The 15,681-nt window shown below is 33.8% G+C and overlaps 1 protein-coding gene across 6 annotated transcripts in view; it reads right to left on the reverse strand.

Moving 5' to 3' along the window:
• The window catches only part of LOC136838739 (anoctamin-4), a 228,983-nt gene that overhangs the window by 117,304 nt on the left and 95,998 nt on the right, over positions 1-15,681 (reverse strand). For 4 of the 6 annotated variants that reach the window (XM_067104189.1, XM_067104187.1, XM_067104186.1 and 1 more), the window contains 2 exons: positions 15,032-15,064; positions 4,846-4,982 (listed from right to left, as the gene is read on the reverse strand). In XM_067104189.1, the coding sequence (XP_066960290.1) occupies positions 4,846-4,982; positions 15,032-15,064 (170 nt within the window). The remainder of the gene's footprint in view (positions 1-4,845; positions 4,983-15,031; positions 15,065-15,681) is intronic. The other 2 variants (XM_067104191.1, XM_067104188.1) reach the window with 1 other exon arrangement.

A 15,681-nucleotide genomic window follows, 5' to 3' on the forward strand; every position in this document is an offset into this window, starting at 1 on the left:
ACCCAAGGGAAAAACCTCTACCCCTCCGAAAAGAAGGGGGAGGACAATGGGGTCTCACTCCACAACCCAAACAACGGTCAGTGGATGGAACAACAACAGAAACTCCCTCTACCTGCTGATCCCCTCCTCTCACCTAACCTACCCCAAGGTACAAGGGAGAGTAGGAGGCCAGATAGGCTACCAGGAAAAGCCTAACCTTGCACTAGGCAGGGCTAGGACAGGGATGTTAACCAGAAATAATAAATAATTAACCACCAATACTAATTATATACACTAGACATTAATATCAGCTTGTGCTTGGCATGTAGCCTAACCAACAAAGCGACAGGAAGTAAACAGATAGGACTGTACCTGACGCCCTGCGGTAATAATAATAATATTTTAAAAATATAATAAAACATGACATCAAGCACAAACATAATAATAAATCTATAACTGACCAATGGGGAAACATCCTGGGGAGACACCTAAGCGGGAAATACTACGGGAACCCTAAATGTAAGAACCCCTATGATGGGAAGTTCTATGAAATAAACATTAGAGGATACCCCAAAGACCCAACCTAGGCAAGACCACCAGGAGGAATCCTAGGGGGATGACGATAAGCAATGTAACCGACCAAGAGAAACCCAAACAGAACAAGCTGGACGGGCGTACCTCGCGGTCGACATGGCTGACAAGGGGACGCCGCAGCGTCCCAACAAAAACCACGTATAATATATAAATACGGGCTAAAACAGCCAAACTTATCATAAAAACCCCATAAGAAGATAGTACTTAACTTGGAAACAGTAAAGGTGCTTGACGACATGTTGAAATAAAGGCAAAATACGCCAAAAAACACAAGCCACAAACAAAACAGTGATCAAATCACGTGCTAGAAATGGAATGAGTTCAGATGGCGCTGTGGTCGCCGCTTGGCGGGCGGGTGGGTGTGGGAGCTGGTACGGCTCTCCGCTCTTCCGAGGGGTTTTGCCATTGGGATATCTTTCGAGTGTGGTTCTGTGGTTGTGATTCCTTCACTCACCCTTGCTTATACCGACGTCTTCATTATAGAAGACGCTCAATCTGGGGGTAGTAACTCCAGCATTCCTGAAAGCTTTTTTCTCTGGTATATTTAGCAATATTTATACCTAGAAATTCGTGTAGTATGGAATTTCGCCGGGTGACACAGGGACGAGCTCAGAAATATAGATATACTATTACAACTGTTATTATCCAAAATGCATAAGTACATTATTCATAACAAAACAATCACAAAAGGTCATAAGTTGCAAAGAGCACATTCATACAAAAGAATGCCCAAATGAGAGAAAAATTCACAACATAAATTGAATAACAAAAAATATAGAAAAACATAAGCAACAATAAGTAAGGAAAAGCATAGGCGTACATGCCAAACAGCACACTGGAAGTTTCCTGATGATAGTTGCCAAACCAAAACCTTAATTTCCACAATTTTGTCTAAAGGATAAAATATCTTGCGGCTGCCTGTATTCCGGCAAAACATCAGTATTCTAGTAATGACAGAACAAAAGTTTTGAAACATGGCATTAATGCCACTATGTACCACTATAGACAAGGGAAGCCTTGTGAACAATAAAATACTTGGCATTCTGACAGCTTTAGATGGTGTGTTTTAAAGCCCCACGAAATAGCGGCCTTGGATTTGAAGGTAATGCCAAGTCTCATTAAATATTCAGAATCACTAACGTTACCTTGAGCAAAGTGAATCATGGAATGGGAGTATGGTACAAGTTAAGCCATACAATCTAGAACTGTTCAAATTGTGAATGAAAAGTTTTTATCTATTTCACATACATTTCCTTTGCTTGAAAAAAACTGAGTCTGCTATTTGCAGACCAAAACTGCTCAACCTAAAAGAAAGAGACATTTCTAAAGATCAAGTAACCAAATATGAAGACACTAGGACAATAAAAACCATACCCCAATAATGCCACCAGTATAACAAACACTGGAATGAAAACAAATTAAAAAAAAATTTACTAGAACATTAACATTTTGGCAATGAAAAGTTATGTCATCTTAAGGAAATCACAGAACTTGTATACTGTATACTTTATCCCTACTACAGTAAATAAAATCAAAGGAATCAACAGTATGGTGTCAGCAAATATCCCATTCAATACTTTGGTGTCCATGAATATTTCTCACCAGGATATGTAATCACATTTGCTTTCTTAAAGACATTATCATTTAACTATATTGTACTAAACTGAAATTACTCAGAGTTTAAAGCTATAAATTTTACAGAAAATAGTGCAGTTAGTTAGTTAGTTAGTTAGTTATAAATGATTTGTTTAACCAGACCTCTGAACTCTAACAGAACCACAAGCATACCTCCAATTACACCAATTCCTAATACAACAGTCAATGAAGTTACAATTCCAACTTACATTTGCACTTTCTTTGTACTTTCCTTCTACTCCAACTAACTCTAACTAAAATACAAATAATCTATCTTACCTTTCATATGAACATTTTGCCTGCTTAATTCCATTCATTAGAGTTCATAACGTACAATGAACCTAAAGTCACATCTCTCAAATTTTCAATACATTCCCTGAATGTCATCAACTGAATAATTATCTTGCTGTGGTAAGTAAGAGGGATCTGACAGACTGAATCTGTCAATATACATCAATAAATATTACACATCTAAAGGAAAACTTACCTTTGAGACTGTAGAGTAAGAATTGTATTTTCAAGTCTACAAACATCATTTTGTATCTGCCTAATTATGAAATTTGGCTAAGGATAGAGCCAATGCAAGTCATTTCTACAGCTATGATGTTTTTCAATCCACCTTCTCATTCTGGTGGTAAGCTTCAATGTAAGGCGTAACTTATCGTATTAGATTGATTGCATACAGAAATACAAAATGAATCCCTTCCATTAATAGTCTTCTCTGTAAAAACTGACCTGAATCACAATATAGCACTCTACTGTATCAGCTATTAAGAACTAAACAAGAAGGCACTGAGCCCATCACTATATATCTCATGAATAAAACTTCATATTTCTGTGACCTGGACACCCCATGCCAATCAGCTTGTTTCTTGTAAGAATATAAACAGAGGTCAATGAAACTAAGAAAAAGATCCAGTTGACCTAACAGCCAGTAGTATAAATAGTAATGGGGTGTATATTTCTTGTGAATGTATTGCACAATGCATGCAGACCATAGTCAAAATTTTGATACTATGGTTAGATAGGTAAGGTAGGTTTATTTTTCCTTTCTTAGGAAAACTCAAAAAAGTTCTCTAACGGATATTTTGAAGCTAACACTTCAAACATTTGTATACCTTTCCTAATTATTGCACTCTTTTTCAATGCATCCTCATTTATTGTATCTATAATGCTTGCACTTAAAATGTCTCAAACCCACAAAAATCTACTATAGTCTTTTAAGAATTGTTTACCTGTCCCAAAAGAGAAATAACATTTTATTTACTGTTAAAAGTGGGTGGCTCTTTAAAGTTAATTTTTCCAAAATACTGAATGTACCTTGCAAGGTATTTTCACTTCATAACCAACATTTGTAATTAAATCACTGGTAATTTCTGTATGTAACTTCAATTATACCCAGAATTTTCATGGAAAACCAGAGGATTTATTGTTCAGAATGTAATCTCTTGCCAAGTACTGTACAAGATACAAGGCTTGCTTGGTACCAATGGATAAACAGCAACTTCGATTCTTCAGGGTACAATATCGTACATGATTTGACTGAATATCTTTTATGATAACACTAAACATGCAAGCAATCAAATTCTATTTTTTTTTTTACTTTTTTTGTACCAAGTCTTACATGAACCAAAATAATAAATAACAGAGAGACGACTCAGAATATTAAACTAGGGAGGAACCAACCAACCTCCTAAGAAGTGGAGGAGCATAAGATTTAGGTAAAAGAAAATCAGGGGGACAATTCCAAAGAATGCCAGTTGAAGGAAAAAGAATCACTGAAATTGGCAACCTAAATAAATATATTGTATAATTTTTTTACATTAAACATTAAAAAATTAAAAATTTCAGAACAAAAAAAAAAAAGAGACCTAAGAGTAACCAATTCTAAGCTCCTACTGCTTTAACTGATTCCAACATAACATTGAAACTTGGATACTGCTTGAGTTGTTGAACAGCAGATCAGAAGAGAACTAACAAAGTAAAAGCAAAAAATGACACAGTTGGTGGATAAAGGGAAAGTGCAAAAACTGCTGTGAAGGTAATCTTAAGTTATAAAGTGAGGCAAGGCAAACTTTGCCATTGTTACCCTTATATGCCAGATACTCTCACAAAACAATGCAAGTGTAAGCACTGATCCCTATAAATAGAAACAATGCAAGCCTAGCCAGTGCTACCCTAACAATATAAACATGGCAAACCTAGACACAGTTACCATCAGAAAACAAATGAGGGAAGCCCAGCTACTGCTCCCTTAACAATATAAACAAAGCAAACCTAGACTGTTCCCTTCAGAAGATAAAATCCAGACAAAACTAAAAATGCAACATTTCAACATACTGTATGTATAACTTCTTCCTACCACAGTAAAGGGAGGTAGACCTCAAAACTGCTGACAAACTGTACAGTAGTCATAAACTACAATACAGTACCTGTGAATTTATTCCAGTGCATTATACACTAGGGAAGAAGACGTTTCTTTAAAAAAACCTCCATACCATCCCAACATTGCATATTAGCAATGTTGAAAATAAATGTCAAAATTAAGCATGAGAAAAATCCTAAAAATATATACATCTATATAAATAAGGTTAGTGAATTTCTACAACTAAATTTAACAATGCCATGAAGACTTACTGCTCAACTCTTGAGCGGGAAAATCCAGTGGAGAAGTAGTTAGGTTCCCTTGGAATAAGGTTCTCATCATACATGAATGGATCCTTCATGCCAAAGAACGAGAAAATGTTGCGTTTTTCCCGCCGAGCATCATCTTTCTGCAAAAGGGAATGGGGCCAAAAGGAGAGGGTAACATCAGAAAAATGTGAAAAAAATGTACACTATATAGATTTTGCGAATACCAAATATGAAATCAATAAGGGGACATACAAATATCACATGACACAAATGGCACACAAATTGGTATATTACAAATAAAAATAGGTCACATGACGAGATTATGAAAACAAAAAACAATAAAAGAACACATTTTTGTCAAATTTAATGTTTATCAATGACACGTCAATTGCCAACAAAAGAAACTCAGACATGAACAAAAAGTTAATCAGCAGAGGTTAAGGAATCAATGGAATTTTCAAGGGAAAAGAAGAAAAGATCAAGTTAACAACAAATATAAATTCTACTCTAAGTAAAGACTAATGTTGTACTTCAACAAGTATTTCATTTAAAATGAAGAAACATTTCAGCAACGCTGAATTTGCAAAACTCCTTGACATTAAATTCCTGTGAACATGGTACCACTAGAAAGCAAAACTGTCAAAACATCACGCATTACCTTGACCTAAAAGATTTATTACACGGACATATAAAAACATGAAAGCCCTACTATCACCTAAGAAGTCTTAAAAATGTTCATCTGTCAAACTAATTCCCTGTATCTAAGCAGCACTGCAGATTTAGCTAAATTGCTAGAGAATATCCTTTTTTTATTTCAAAGACTTTCAAGTAACCAAATTCTGCAGTTCTCTATTGTTAATTCAAGAGCCATATCTGTACACTAAGCACAATCATATTAAACACGCAAATCTGCTCTAATCAAATTTCACGTTTTGGTTTTGAGTCCTAATGACAATGAATTAGAGCAAGTGCAATTGATTATCAAGATCATCTGCAGCCTAGATTTAAAAACAGCACCCCAATCCATCTTTCTTTAAAAGGTAGTCGATATAAAACTGACATGTATATATGCAAGTAATGCAATAAATGCTAATGCTAAAAATCTTTCAAAACATAATGAAACCATACAATTTGCAATTGCAGAGTTCTCTAATCTTCAGAGAGAAAATACTATTAACAGAGGCTGGAAAGATGTGAACAGGTTATCACTGGAAAATGGTTTATCATTTTAAAATTGTATTTGTAATATGGCTAGCCTTACTGTATGACACCTTGGTAAGGGTATAATTAACAACTGCACTGAAATCCACTTAAAATTTTCATCTGGATTAACAAAGTTTGCTACTATGGCTCTAATTTTACAGGTAGGTATTTTTGTAGAAATCTTTTTGTACAATTATCCTGTACACCTCACTCATACTGTAATAAAAATATATCACTCACAATTCACTCTGATATTATTCTCCTCAAAAAAGAACAGAAAAACTACTCAGACTTGCCAAATATTTCATGTCACCTAGTGTACCTGGTGTAAAAATACGAGGCCCTTAACACAACCAAGTATTGATCATCATCTGGATTTCACACTAATTCTAGTATGACAGACACAACCATCAGCACTATCAGTTACTCCAGAGATAAACTGAAAAGTAATTATTAGCTATTCCACTACTCAATACATTTTATAGTCTCCTGAGCCCTGGCCTTCTATGCTCTCCTACCATAACCTTTTTCCCATCAATCTACATTTATGACCTATCAGTTGCAAGATCTAATACAGTACCCAATTTTTGTATGTTCTGAATACAAAGTTTTTCATTATATATGTAGACTGCACTCACACCCTATTCAAAATGGTCTCCTAAGCCATGTGTCACCTAGTCAATTTTCTATGTCAGTGGGTATAGACAATAAAGATTTGGGTTTGCACTCTATGGAAAGTGTCCAGAAGTCAGTGAAACCTGCATACACCTTGCAATCCACATCCTACTGCCAGTTTTAGCTATTCTAACTTTGGCATTGAACTTTCACATTTTCTCTGGCTATTTGGAAATGTCCTAACCTTTGTTCAATTAAAAAACATTCTTTTATCACAACCTCTGCACAAGCCAGAATGACAAAAACACACGAATCAGAACTCACTGGAAAGAAGGAATGACCACCAAATTGCTTTGCAACTTTAGTTTATGGGTACTAAATCTATAGTACAGTTTTGGGGAACTCCTTGGCTATGGAGATGAAACTAAAACAAACAAGCCATTTCAGGACTTCTGATAAATGACATAAAAACATAGGACTTGTTGCAAAGTATTTCCTCAAGTGCTGCATTTCATTCATTCATTATAAAAATATACCATAAAAAATCCTTATAGGAAAGCTAATTTCAGAGTCAAGAATAAAGCAACAGTTACATGGTAAATTCTAACAATAATAGGTCCAATATACTGTACACTGTATGCAGACTTTAAACTGTAATTCTGTCAAATACGATAATCTTTTAACTTTGGAATTTAAAAAGAGCATGCATAATTCTTTTACAGACTACATTTCAATAAAAAAAACCAACGTCCAGCCATGCACATTGTCATCCACATATGCAAAGTAAGTGCACGAAAGAAAGCAGTCAAAGACATTTACATACACTTCATGAATATTTACAAATGTTAGTCAAAGAACATTTACAATTATGACAGGGAAAGAAGAACAAAAACACACTCATTACACTGCTGACCATGTAGGTTGCCACATTCAGAAAATGCAGGTATGTCAGATGTAGAACAAGACTGATTACTGATTTTGCAAGTTGCTACTATGAAATTCTTAATCTTTTATGAAATTAACTGCAAAGAATTTCATTAAATGATCTAACAGAAAAAGACAAAAACCAGTTCTACTACTCTTTTTTTATGGAGGTACCGGTAATGAATCTGATGTTGTGAAGTATGCGGCCTTCTCTGAAATATCCAAATATAATACCTTATTTGACTTCAATTTAGTTTCAGGGATGTGAAGTATGTGAAGAAAAACTGAAGGCTTATCAGCAAACTACAGTATATTAAAATGAAAATGTATATTACAATAAGTAACAGATGAACATTTACCATCTTGTAACTCAAAAATAACCTGGTACAGTACTTATTTACCTTATGTCAAAAGAGACTTGAAGTGTAAATAACTCCAGCAAAATAAAAAAAAAAAAAACTTGCTCTTCCTGAAAATGAAAATCCAATATTTTTGAGGTTACTGGTCTGAAAGAAATGGAGAGGTCAAACCTGCTGGGATGATAACCTTAAAAACAAAATGAAGAGATAACCAACCAAACTTAATTCAGTGCTTGTTCCTACAAAATATGACTGTCTACAACCCCTATCTTTCTGGAAACTTTTCAAATGTTACTCTCACTTAAGTATGAAATGGATGGGAAGAATTCCCAAGCTTGCATACTTATCCTTAGAATAAAAAAAAAAAAAAAAAAAAAAAAAAAAAAAAAGACTAAGGTAAGCTTACACTGTATGTATTTGGATTTGGTTACATACATCTACTTACAGCAGACTACATTCTCTCTCAACTAGTTTATCTATCTTTGCTAGGTCTTCCAGACTAATAAATTTATGTCAGCCAAGACATGCAGGAGGTTTACCTTACAGTTGTTGATGACTTCTTCCATGCCACTCAAGTTAGCCATGTCTTTTATACCCAATTCACACACCATCAGTCTTGGTTCCCAACTGGGAAACAATGCTTCATGTTGGGTAAATCTCTACATTTCAACTTTCTAATCTGTTACTCAGATATGTATTGGTAGTCAACTTGTGAAAAGTTACACTGATAAATTCAAAATGGTACAGTACTGATCTTAAAAAAGATGAAATGTAAGTTTAGGTTTCAGTCGACTTTCTATACTCTTCTGTTTCTACGATACCATTTTTCTCCAAGGTACATTATAAAACATGGCAAAATGTACTAATACAAGTACTGTACTGAAAGAATTTTTAGTATAACATATATGCAGCATCAATGAAAGTTACCCAGTTTTTCTCTCATTTTGCTTATTCATGGGATTAAGTTCTCTGATCAAAGATGTTCAGCTCTGGGCATATGAATAGGAGTTAATGTTTTTCATTGAATTAGAATTCTTGGTGCCTCCAAAGAAGAATGAAGATAATTTATTTGTGGGAATTAAGGGCATCCTCTAAGGTGTTCAGTACATTCTACAGTCTGGCAGCAATGGCTGCATCTTTTATTAAACTGCTCTCCTTTCATTGTTTTTTTATTTTTTATTCTTTAGGTCTGGGTTACACAAGGGCATCTGGTAACCTATCTCATTAATTGACATGAAATAAATGCTTTTGTTCTGAAGAGAGCTTATCTGGATCCAAATGCATTCCCACTGAGAGGGCAAGTGCTCAAGATATTTTGCTTTAAACCAGTAAGAAATATTAAAGGATAAATTTCATCTACAGTATATTCTTGAATAACACATTACATTCAACCACTCATCTTCATACCATACATTACTATAACTCATCTACATGTCAGGTTTCCAGCACCAACTGCATTCCAAACAATACTATATGGCAAGTCATCACTGCCCTTAACCATATCACCAGCATTCTTGTCATCTGAATATCTAATAAACATTAATACGAAAATGAATTCACCTGAGTCACCTGTTAAAAAGTTATCTCGCAAAGCAATTATAGATTCAGGTTTATTTTTTAAAATTTGTAATTGTTAAGATACTGAAATTTGTCAAAAAACCAAGATCTTACTGAAAAATTTGACCTTAATTGTCCAATGTAAATATTTCAACCTATGATTTCATCAGAACCTATAACCAGACAATAATATTCCTTTGGTGTAAGTGAAGGCAATCACCATCTCAGAACTTTATTTCAGCAGTGGCCCAGTTTTCAAATTTAAGACATTCCCAATCAAGCATCTCATTATTTGACTTCAAAAGCAGTTCACCCATCATTAATCACACTGCTGTATGCAGTTCCAAATTTCAGTACCCCATATCAATATTCCTCGTTTGGTGTGTGATCACAAAGCTTTGCAGGGAATACGAATACTGTACAGTACAGCTTCATGTCGAGTCCATACCTATAAACTCTACACATAAGAGGTACCAAGAATGTAAAAAGATTGTAATCAACCAAAAATTCTGGATCAGTCAGAACTTCCCCTAACTCATTGGCGACCAATACTCAAGAACAAAAGCCCCATCTAAATTGCCTGACCTGGCCTGATTCATATGTCATGTCACTATTAAATACTATGAGAATCTTGAGACCATCTATTTTGCAACCCTGGCTTGCATTTCATGTAATAATTTACATGTAACAATGTCTGCTGTTGTTACACAAGCCTACTAATTTCCAGTTTATAGCTTGTAAAAGTACCATCTGCTATTATAACTTCAGTATGCAACACTTTGGAGCCTAACCAAGCTTCCTGCTTACAGTACATCTTTACTACACACCATAAACTTTTTTTTAACTGATTAACCACTTCACACCGTACCAATCTTTGTTGAGGGTAAAAATTTCAGTCTCCTTCCCTATTTCAAGGTTTTTCTCAGGGTTTTGCTTAATTTCCTATCAATGACCTCTTTGTCTATTTTTTCTATTCATGCCTTCGAACACAATTCAACCCTCCATATTTCTGATGCCTTCACCTCCCAGCACCTCGTTAGTTTGAACTGATTTTTTAAATATATTTTTAGTTATCTATCACCTCATTTGATATCTAAATGATGATTTAACCATTTAGTCCACAAAATAAAGTCAAGATTACTGGCTCCAGGAAGTCTCCTTTCCAATTCATTGATTCAGTTTGATTAAAATTCAACCTTTCCCATCCTTTGGGTATTCAAATTACTTCAATCTGATCTGAGAAAAATCATATAATTTAACTGGTAACCCTTCTTCTAATTAAAGGCTTGTTGCTTGGGTGTGGCAATTTCCTTAATTCTGTTTATCCATCCATATTTTGAATACTGTACAGGTATTTCTCATATCTGAAGTATTTTATCTTGTGTTAACTTCTTGATATGATTAAATTAAAGGTGATTAATCTTATCAAAGACTCTACCCTCTTCTCTAGACTCTATCATCCTACTGTCTCCTTTCTATGGTTCTTATAACAACTTGAGAAGAGATTCCCTTCTCCTTTTGGATTACTTTACAACAACTGTCGGGACACCATTCTTTAATCTTGTGTGTGGAAATTGGTAAATCTTGGGTTGATGTCCACCACCAGTTTCTCTCCAGCAATACCCAGTCTCTTCTTGCTACAACTTTAGTTTGACATATCTTCCATCCTTTAAGAGGTAGGTCTTTCTCTTATGTGGATCTTTCCATAAGAAGCTGGTTAGATCAAGTACAATACAAACAACTTTTCCTTCACATCATACAATAACAGGACCATAGTCATTTTTAATACACACCATGTTCAATCATCATATCATACTTCCCTTGTTCACTGATAGTGCCATATTCCATACAATGGCATTAACATCAGTTAATGCCAGTTATGTTTCTCATAAGATTTTTTTGTCACTTGCCTTACACTAATGGTTGACAATTATTCTCACTAACTATAAAACCAACTAACTTACTTTAATACTTCCGTTTCATTCAACATGATTTACTATAGTGGGCAGCAGCCTTAGTACAGGGAAATTCAACAAGTCAACTTACGAATGAAATTAACTTGATACTTTATGACTATAAATATTCAGCACAGTTACTTATCTCACAGTTAGTTATCTTTCATGATTTAGCAAACAATACTTACATGCTTATTTAGGTGATTAATAAATTCAATACTTATTTATAGAGTGCAGTGTTATATAAATAAGTTCATTAAGAACAGAAATACTTATTAAATTCATGCTTGATAAATTCATACTGATGTTAAAAGTAAAAATTAAAAGAAGGCTATACTGTATTATTTAAAGGATTTTTATAGAAAAGTCCAGTCATTTACATATGCAGTAGATCAATCTTTTATTAATAGGATACAAATTCTTTATTCACAATCCTGTACAAAGGAGTCACATACTTTTTCAGCAGTACTGTAATGCGTGAATGAAAAAAATGCAAGTACTGGTGGTGGTTTACTGATAGTATAAAGGGCTGGGAAACTAAAAGCAAATTTAAAACGAGACAGAAACAACAACAACAACTATATAAAAACAGATATGATCATTAAAAGCCAACAAATTCATTATGATGTTTTGCACTGCAAAATATCAAGAGCAAGCTAAAAGGTGACGACACAATTTTTGACAAACCAAAATAAGTCAGTATGGATAGGTCACAGAGAACAATACGGAGATTTAGATAAATCATGACGAAAGGTGGAATGTTTTCTAATATATAGAGTGCTACCCCACTTTTTTGGGCTTCACTTTTTCATGATTCAATTTGTCGTGGATTTTTGTGGAACACATTAGTCACTTTTCTGCGGGGGAACTTTCACTAATTCGCAGATTTTGTAAATAATTTTTTTTTATCATAAAAATCTGTATTTAGTCATGAACACAGTATGAAAAAATACAATAATTAGTGAATAAACAGTGCCGCTCTACAAAAAAAAAAAAGACAAATAGTTAAAATTTTAATTGTTTTTAACCAATATATAAAGAAAACAGGACGACTTCAATACTACGAGAGAAAACGAGTATGCATATGTATACAAGGGTAACTTGCTTAGTTGTCAACAGTTCTGAAAGACACATTTATTTAATTTGTATTAAAGATTTATTTAATTTGTATTAAACATTTTATAGATATTTTGCTGTGTTTACATTAATATTAATATTTTAAAATTAGTAAATCATTGTTATACGCACTTTAGGGGGCGTACATACCTAAGAGTACCAGTTGTAAAAGGGTATTATCCTAAGATAACTTGGGGTGTTTTGGGATGATGGTTTGGGGTGTACAGTATTCTGGTTTGAACTGATATTAAATTGTTTTAGTATGATAATTTAATGTATATTTTTGTTTGAACTACTACATTAGGCAGTGAACTTTTAAAACAGACAGTTATAAGCATTTTAGTTTAAGGGGTACAGGGTATTTGGCAGTTATAAGAAGTTAAGCATTTTTAGAGGGGATTTTACATTTCCGCGGTGGGTTCTGGAACCTATCCCTGCAAAAAAGTGGGGGAGCACTGTAGTGATTTTGTTAAAGAACTTGACCAAACCAATGGGATCTCAACAGTGATGGAAAGGGGTGGGCTACATGGTGGGTATAGTGCACTGTATACCTACTTCCAAATTTCTAGTTTTATTTTAGGTTCAATCTCTCTACTAGCTGAGACATTATATTAGCTATTAATCAAAAGATACAAAGCACATATGACAGTTATACAAAGTTGTAAACTGTATGCAATTCTTCTAAAAAAATTCACTGATCTAAAAGAACTTGAATTACAAAAAAACCATATTGAGCATTAGTTAAACACATATCCATCATCATATCCAAGAAATGAACCATGGATTACTGATAAATACAATGACATATTACAGATGTGAATAGCCACTTTACCCAGTGTGGTCACGTTATCTCAAAATGATCCAAAACTGGCTGTATTTACACAAATTTCTAATGGGGCTTACAGTCAAATGTTGCCAGATACTCAGAAAAGTCTTGATTTTCCAGATATTTGCTGGTAAGTATTCCAAGATTCCGCAACTTGCTTTTTCTGAGAGATTTTAGATTTTTAGATTTTTTGCACATTTATCACAAAAATACAGTACCCTGCAATTAGTACTGTGTCAGATTGGTATAAACCATTTAATACAGTTCTCTCTCTCTCTCAGGATTAAGAAAGTATACAAAAATATTTTGGTCAGCCCTTCAAATAACAACCCTTATTCCTATAATGGATGCATTTCAAAAGCACGGAATATTTTTGAAAACTTTTTACTTCAAAAGCATGGAATATTTTTGAAAACTTTTTACAATATAATGAAAATTTTCCATAATCTCATTATAAGTAAATGGCAAGATATTCAGAGATTCTCCAGTAAATAGCAGCTGAACTAAATTTTTTTTTAAATTTTCACAGGTAAAAATATCCACATTTTTTTTTGATATTTCAAGATTTCTTTTTGGATCTTGACTCTCATGAAAAATGTTTCAGTTTATCAGGCAATGACATTTAGCTTGCTACCGAAACCATCCAATTGCACTCGACACTGACCCCATTGCATAAATCCTGAACAAAGCACTATTTTCATAGTACAGTATACTGTATGTAGTTCCCAAACCCATTTCCATCACTAGATCATTAGTGGTCGTCAAAATAATCTTAGTTCTCTAGACACTATGTGATTAGGCTGTGACGTCTTTCTAATCAAGTTCAAAACAAACTCTGAGACAAAACAAGATCCTCACTGAGAAAACAGATGCACTGTATGAAAATGCCTATTAAAATTGACATATTTATCAAATTTTGTTGAAGAGCAAAATTTCATAAGCGCAGTACTGTAAGAAAGAAATAACAAATGTTAAGACAACACCAAGAGTATTGAAATCTTCAATAAATTTTGAAAATCCAACAAAATACCTGTACTGTAAACTGCAAAATGTTTTCAATTATATTCTTGTTGTTTGAATTAACTTGTATTATCAACCAAATAAAAACAAAGGATATATTGCTTTTGCAAGCCTACACCAAACAACTAAGCTATTTCTGGCCCAGTAAAAAAAAAAAAAGAAAAGCCTAATTACAAGATAAAAAGCACACATATATTAATATCAAACACATAAGAGGCAATGACTAATCTAAAAAAATATGATATACAGCTTTCAAAACGGTACTGTAAGCTAATAAAAATTCAATTCTACACTAATTCAGTTTAAATACTGTAAACTATACTGCATATTCATGTACTACTGCACAGTTTAAAATCAAATTACGCAACACAGAATCGAAGCTTTTTTGAACATATCACAGACTGTAGGGAACTGGACTGCTGAATGTTATCACAAGGAAATGTAACCCTGGCCAATCCTGAACCCTTGAGATGTATTAGTGATTGAACTGGTTAAAACAAACAGTAGCAGCAAGCATTAGACAGAGACGTTCATAGACATTTTACAACATGTAGACATATTACATTAAAATAGAAAGCATGTAGCCCATAGACCAATTAGGTGATGCCACTTACCCATACTTCCCCTTCACGAATAACGATAAACCTCTGGTTCATGAAAGGAGGAGAAAAAGTGCAATCTCTATTAGTGCTAAAACCATGAGATTTACAGAAAAAACGCTACTTCACTTAACTAGTTCTTACACTTTCAATACAGTACTCATCTGACAGCAAGTCATTAACACCATACTGGAAATGACAATCTACATTGTGAACCATATCACAGTCTCTTGAAAAAAGGATACCATTTTATTTACAGTGAATAAATACGATACAGTACATCATGCTTGAACACTTACCAAATACTCAGTGATGCAACAATCTAGGTTATTAGTAATTACAGTACTGGTATTGTCTACTTATTGCATTTCAACACGGTCCAAGACTCTGCTCAGTTCTTTCAAACTAATTTTATGGTTACATTAAATCTATGGCAATGGGTTTGGTACACAAACCCAAAACAGTTTCATATTCACAATATGCTTTGCATTTCTGTAAGACACTCAAGTATAAATACTTCATTTTTATTGAGAATAATATCTCTGCACATTCCATGCAAGTCTGTCAGATAGAAAGATGATATGCATATTTTCAAAAATAAGATTGAAGTCACGCCTTCTAAAGTACCCAGAAAAAGGGTGCATTCTACTTTCTAGCGACACAAA

This window comes from Macrobrachium rosenbergii, chromosome 5, assembly GCF_040412425.1.
Source record: "Macrobrachium rosenbergii isolate ZJJX-2024 chromosome 5, ASM4041242v1, whole genome shotgun sequence".
Classification (NCBI taxonomy): Eukaryota; Metazoa; Arthropoda; class Malacostraca; order Decapoda; family Palaemonidae; genus Macrobrachium; species Macrobrachium rosenbergii.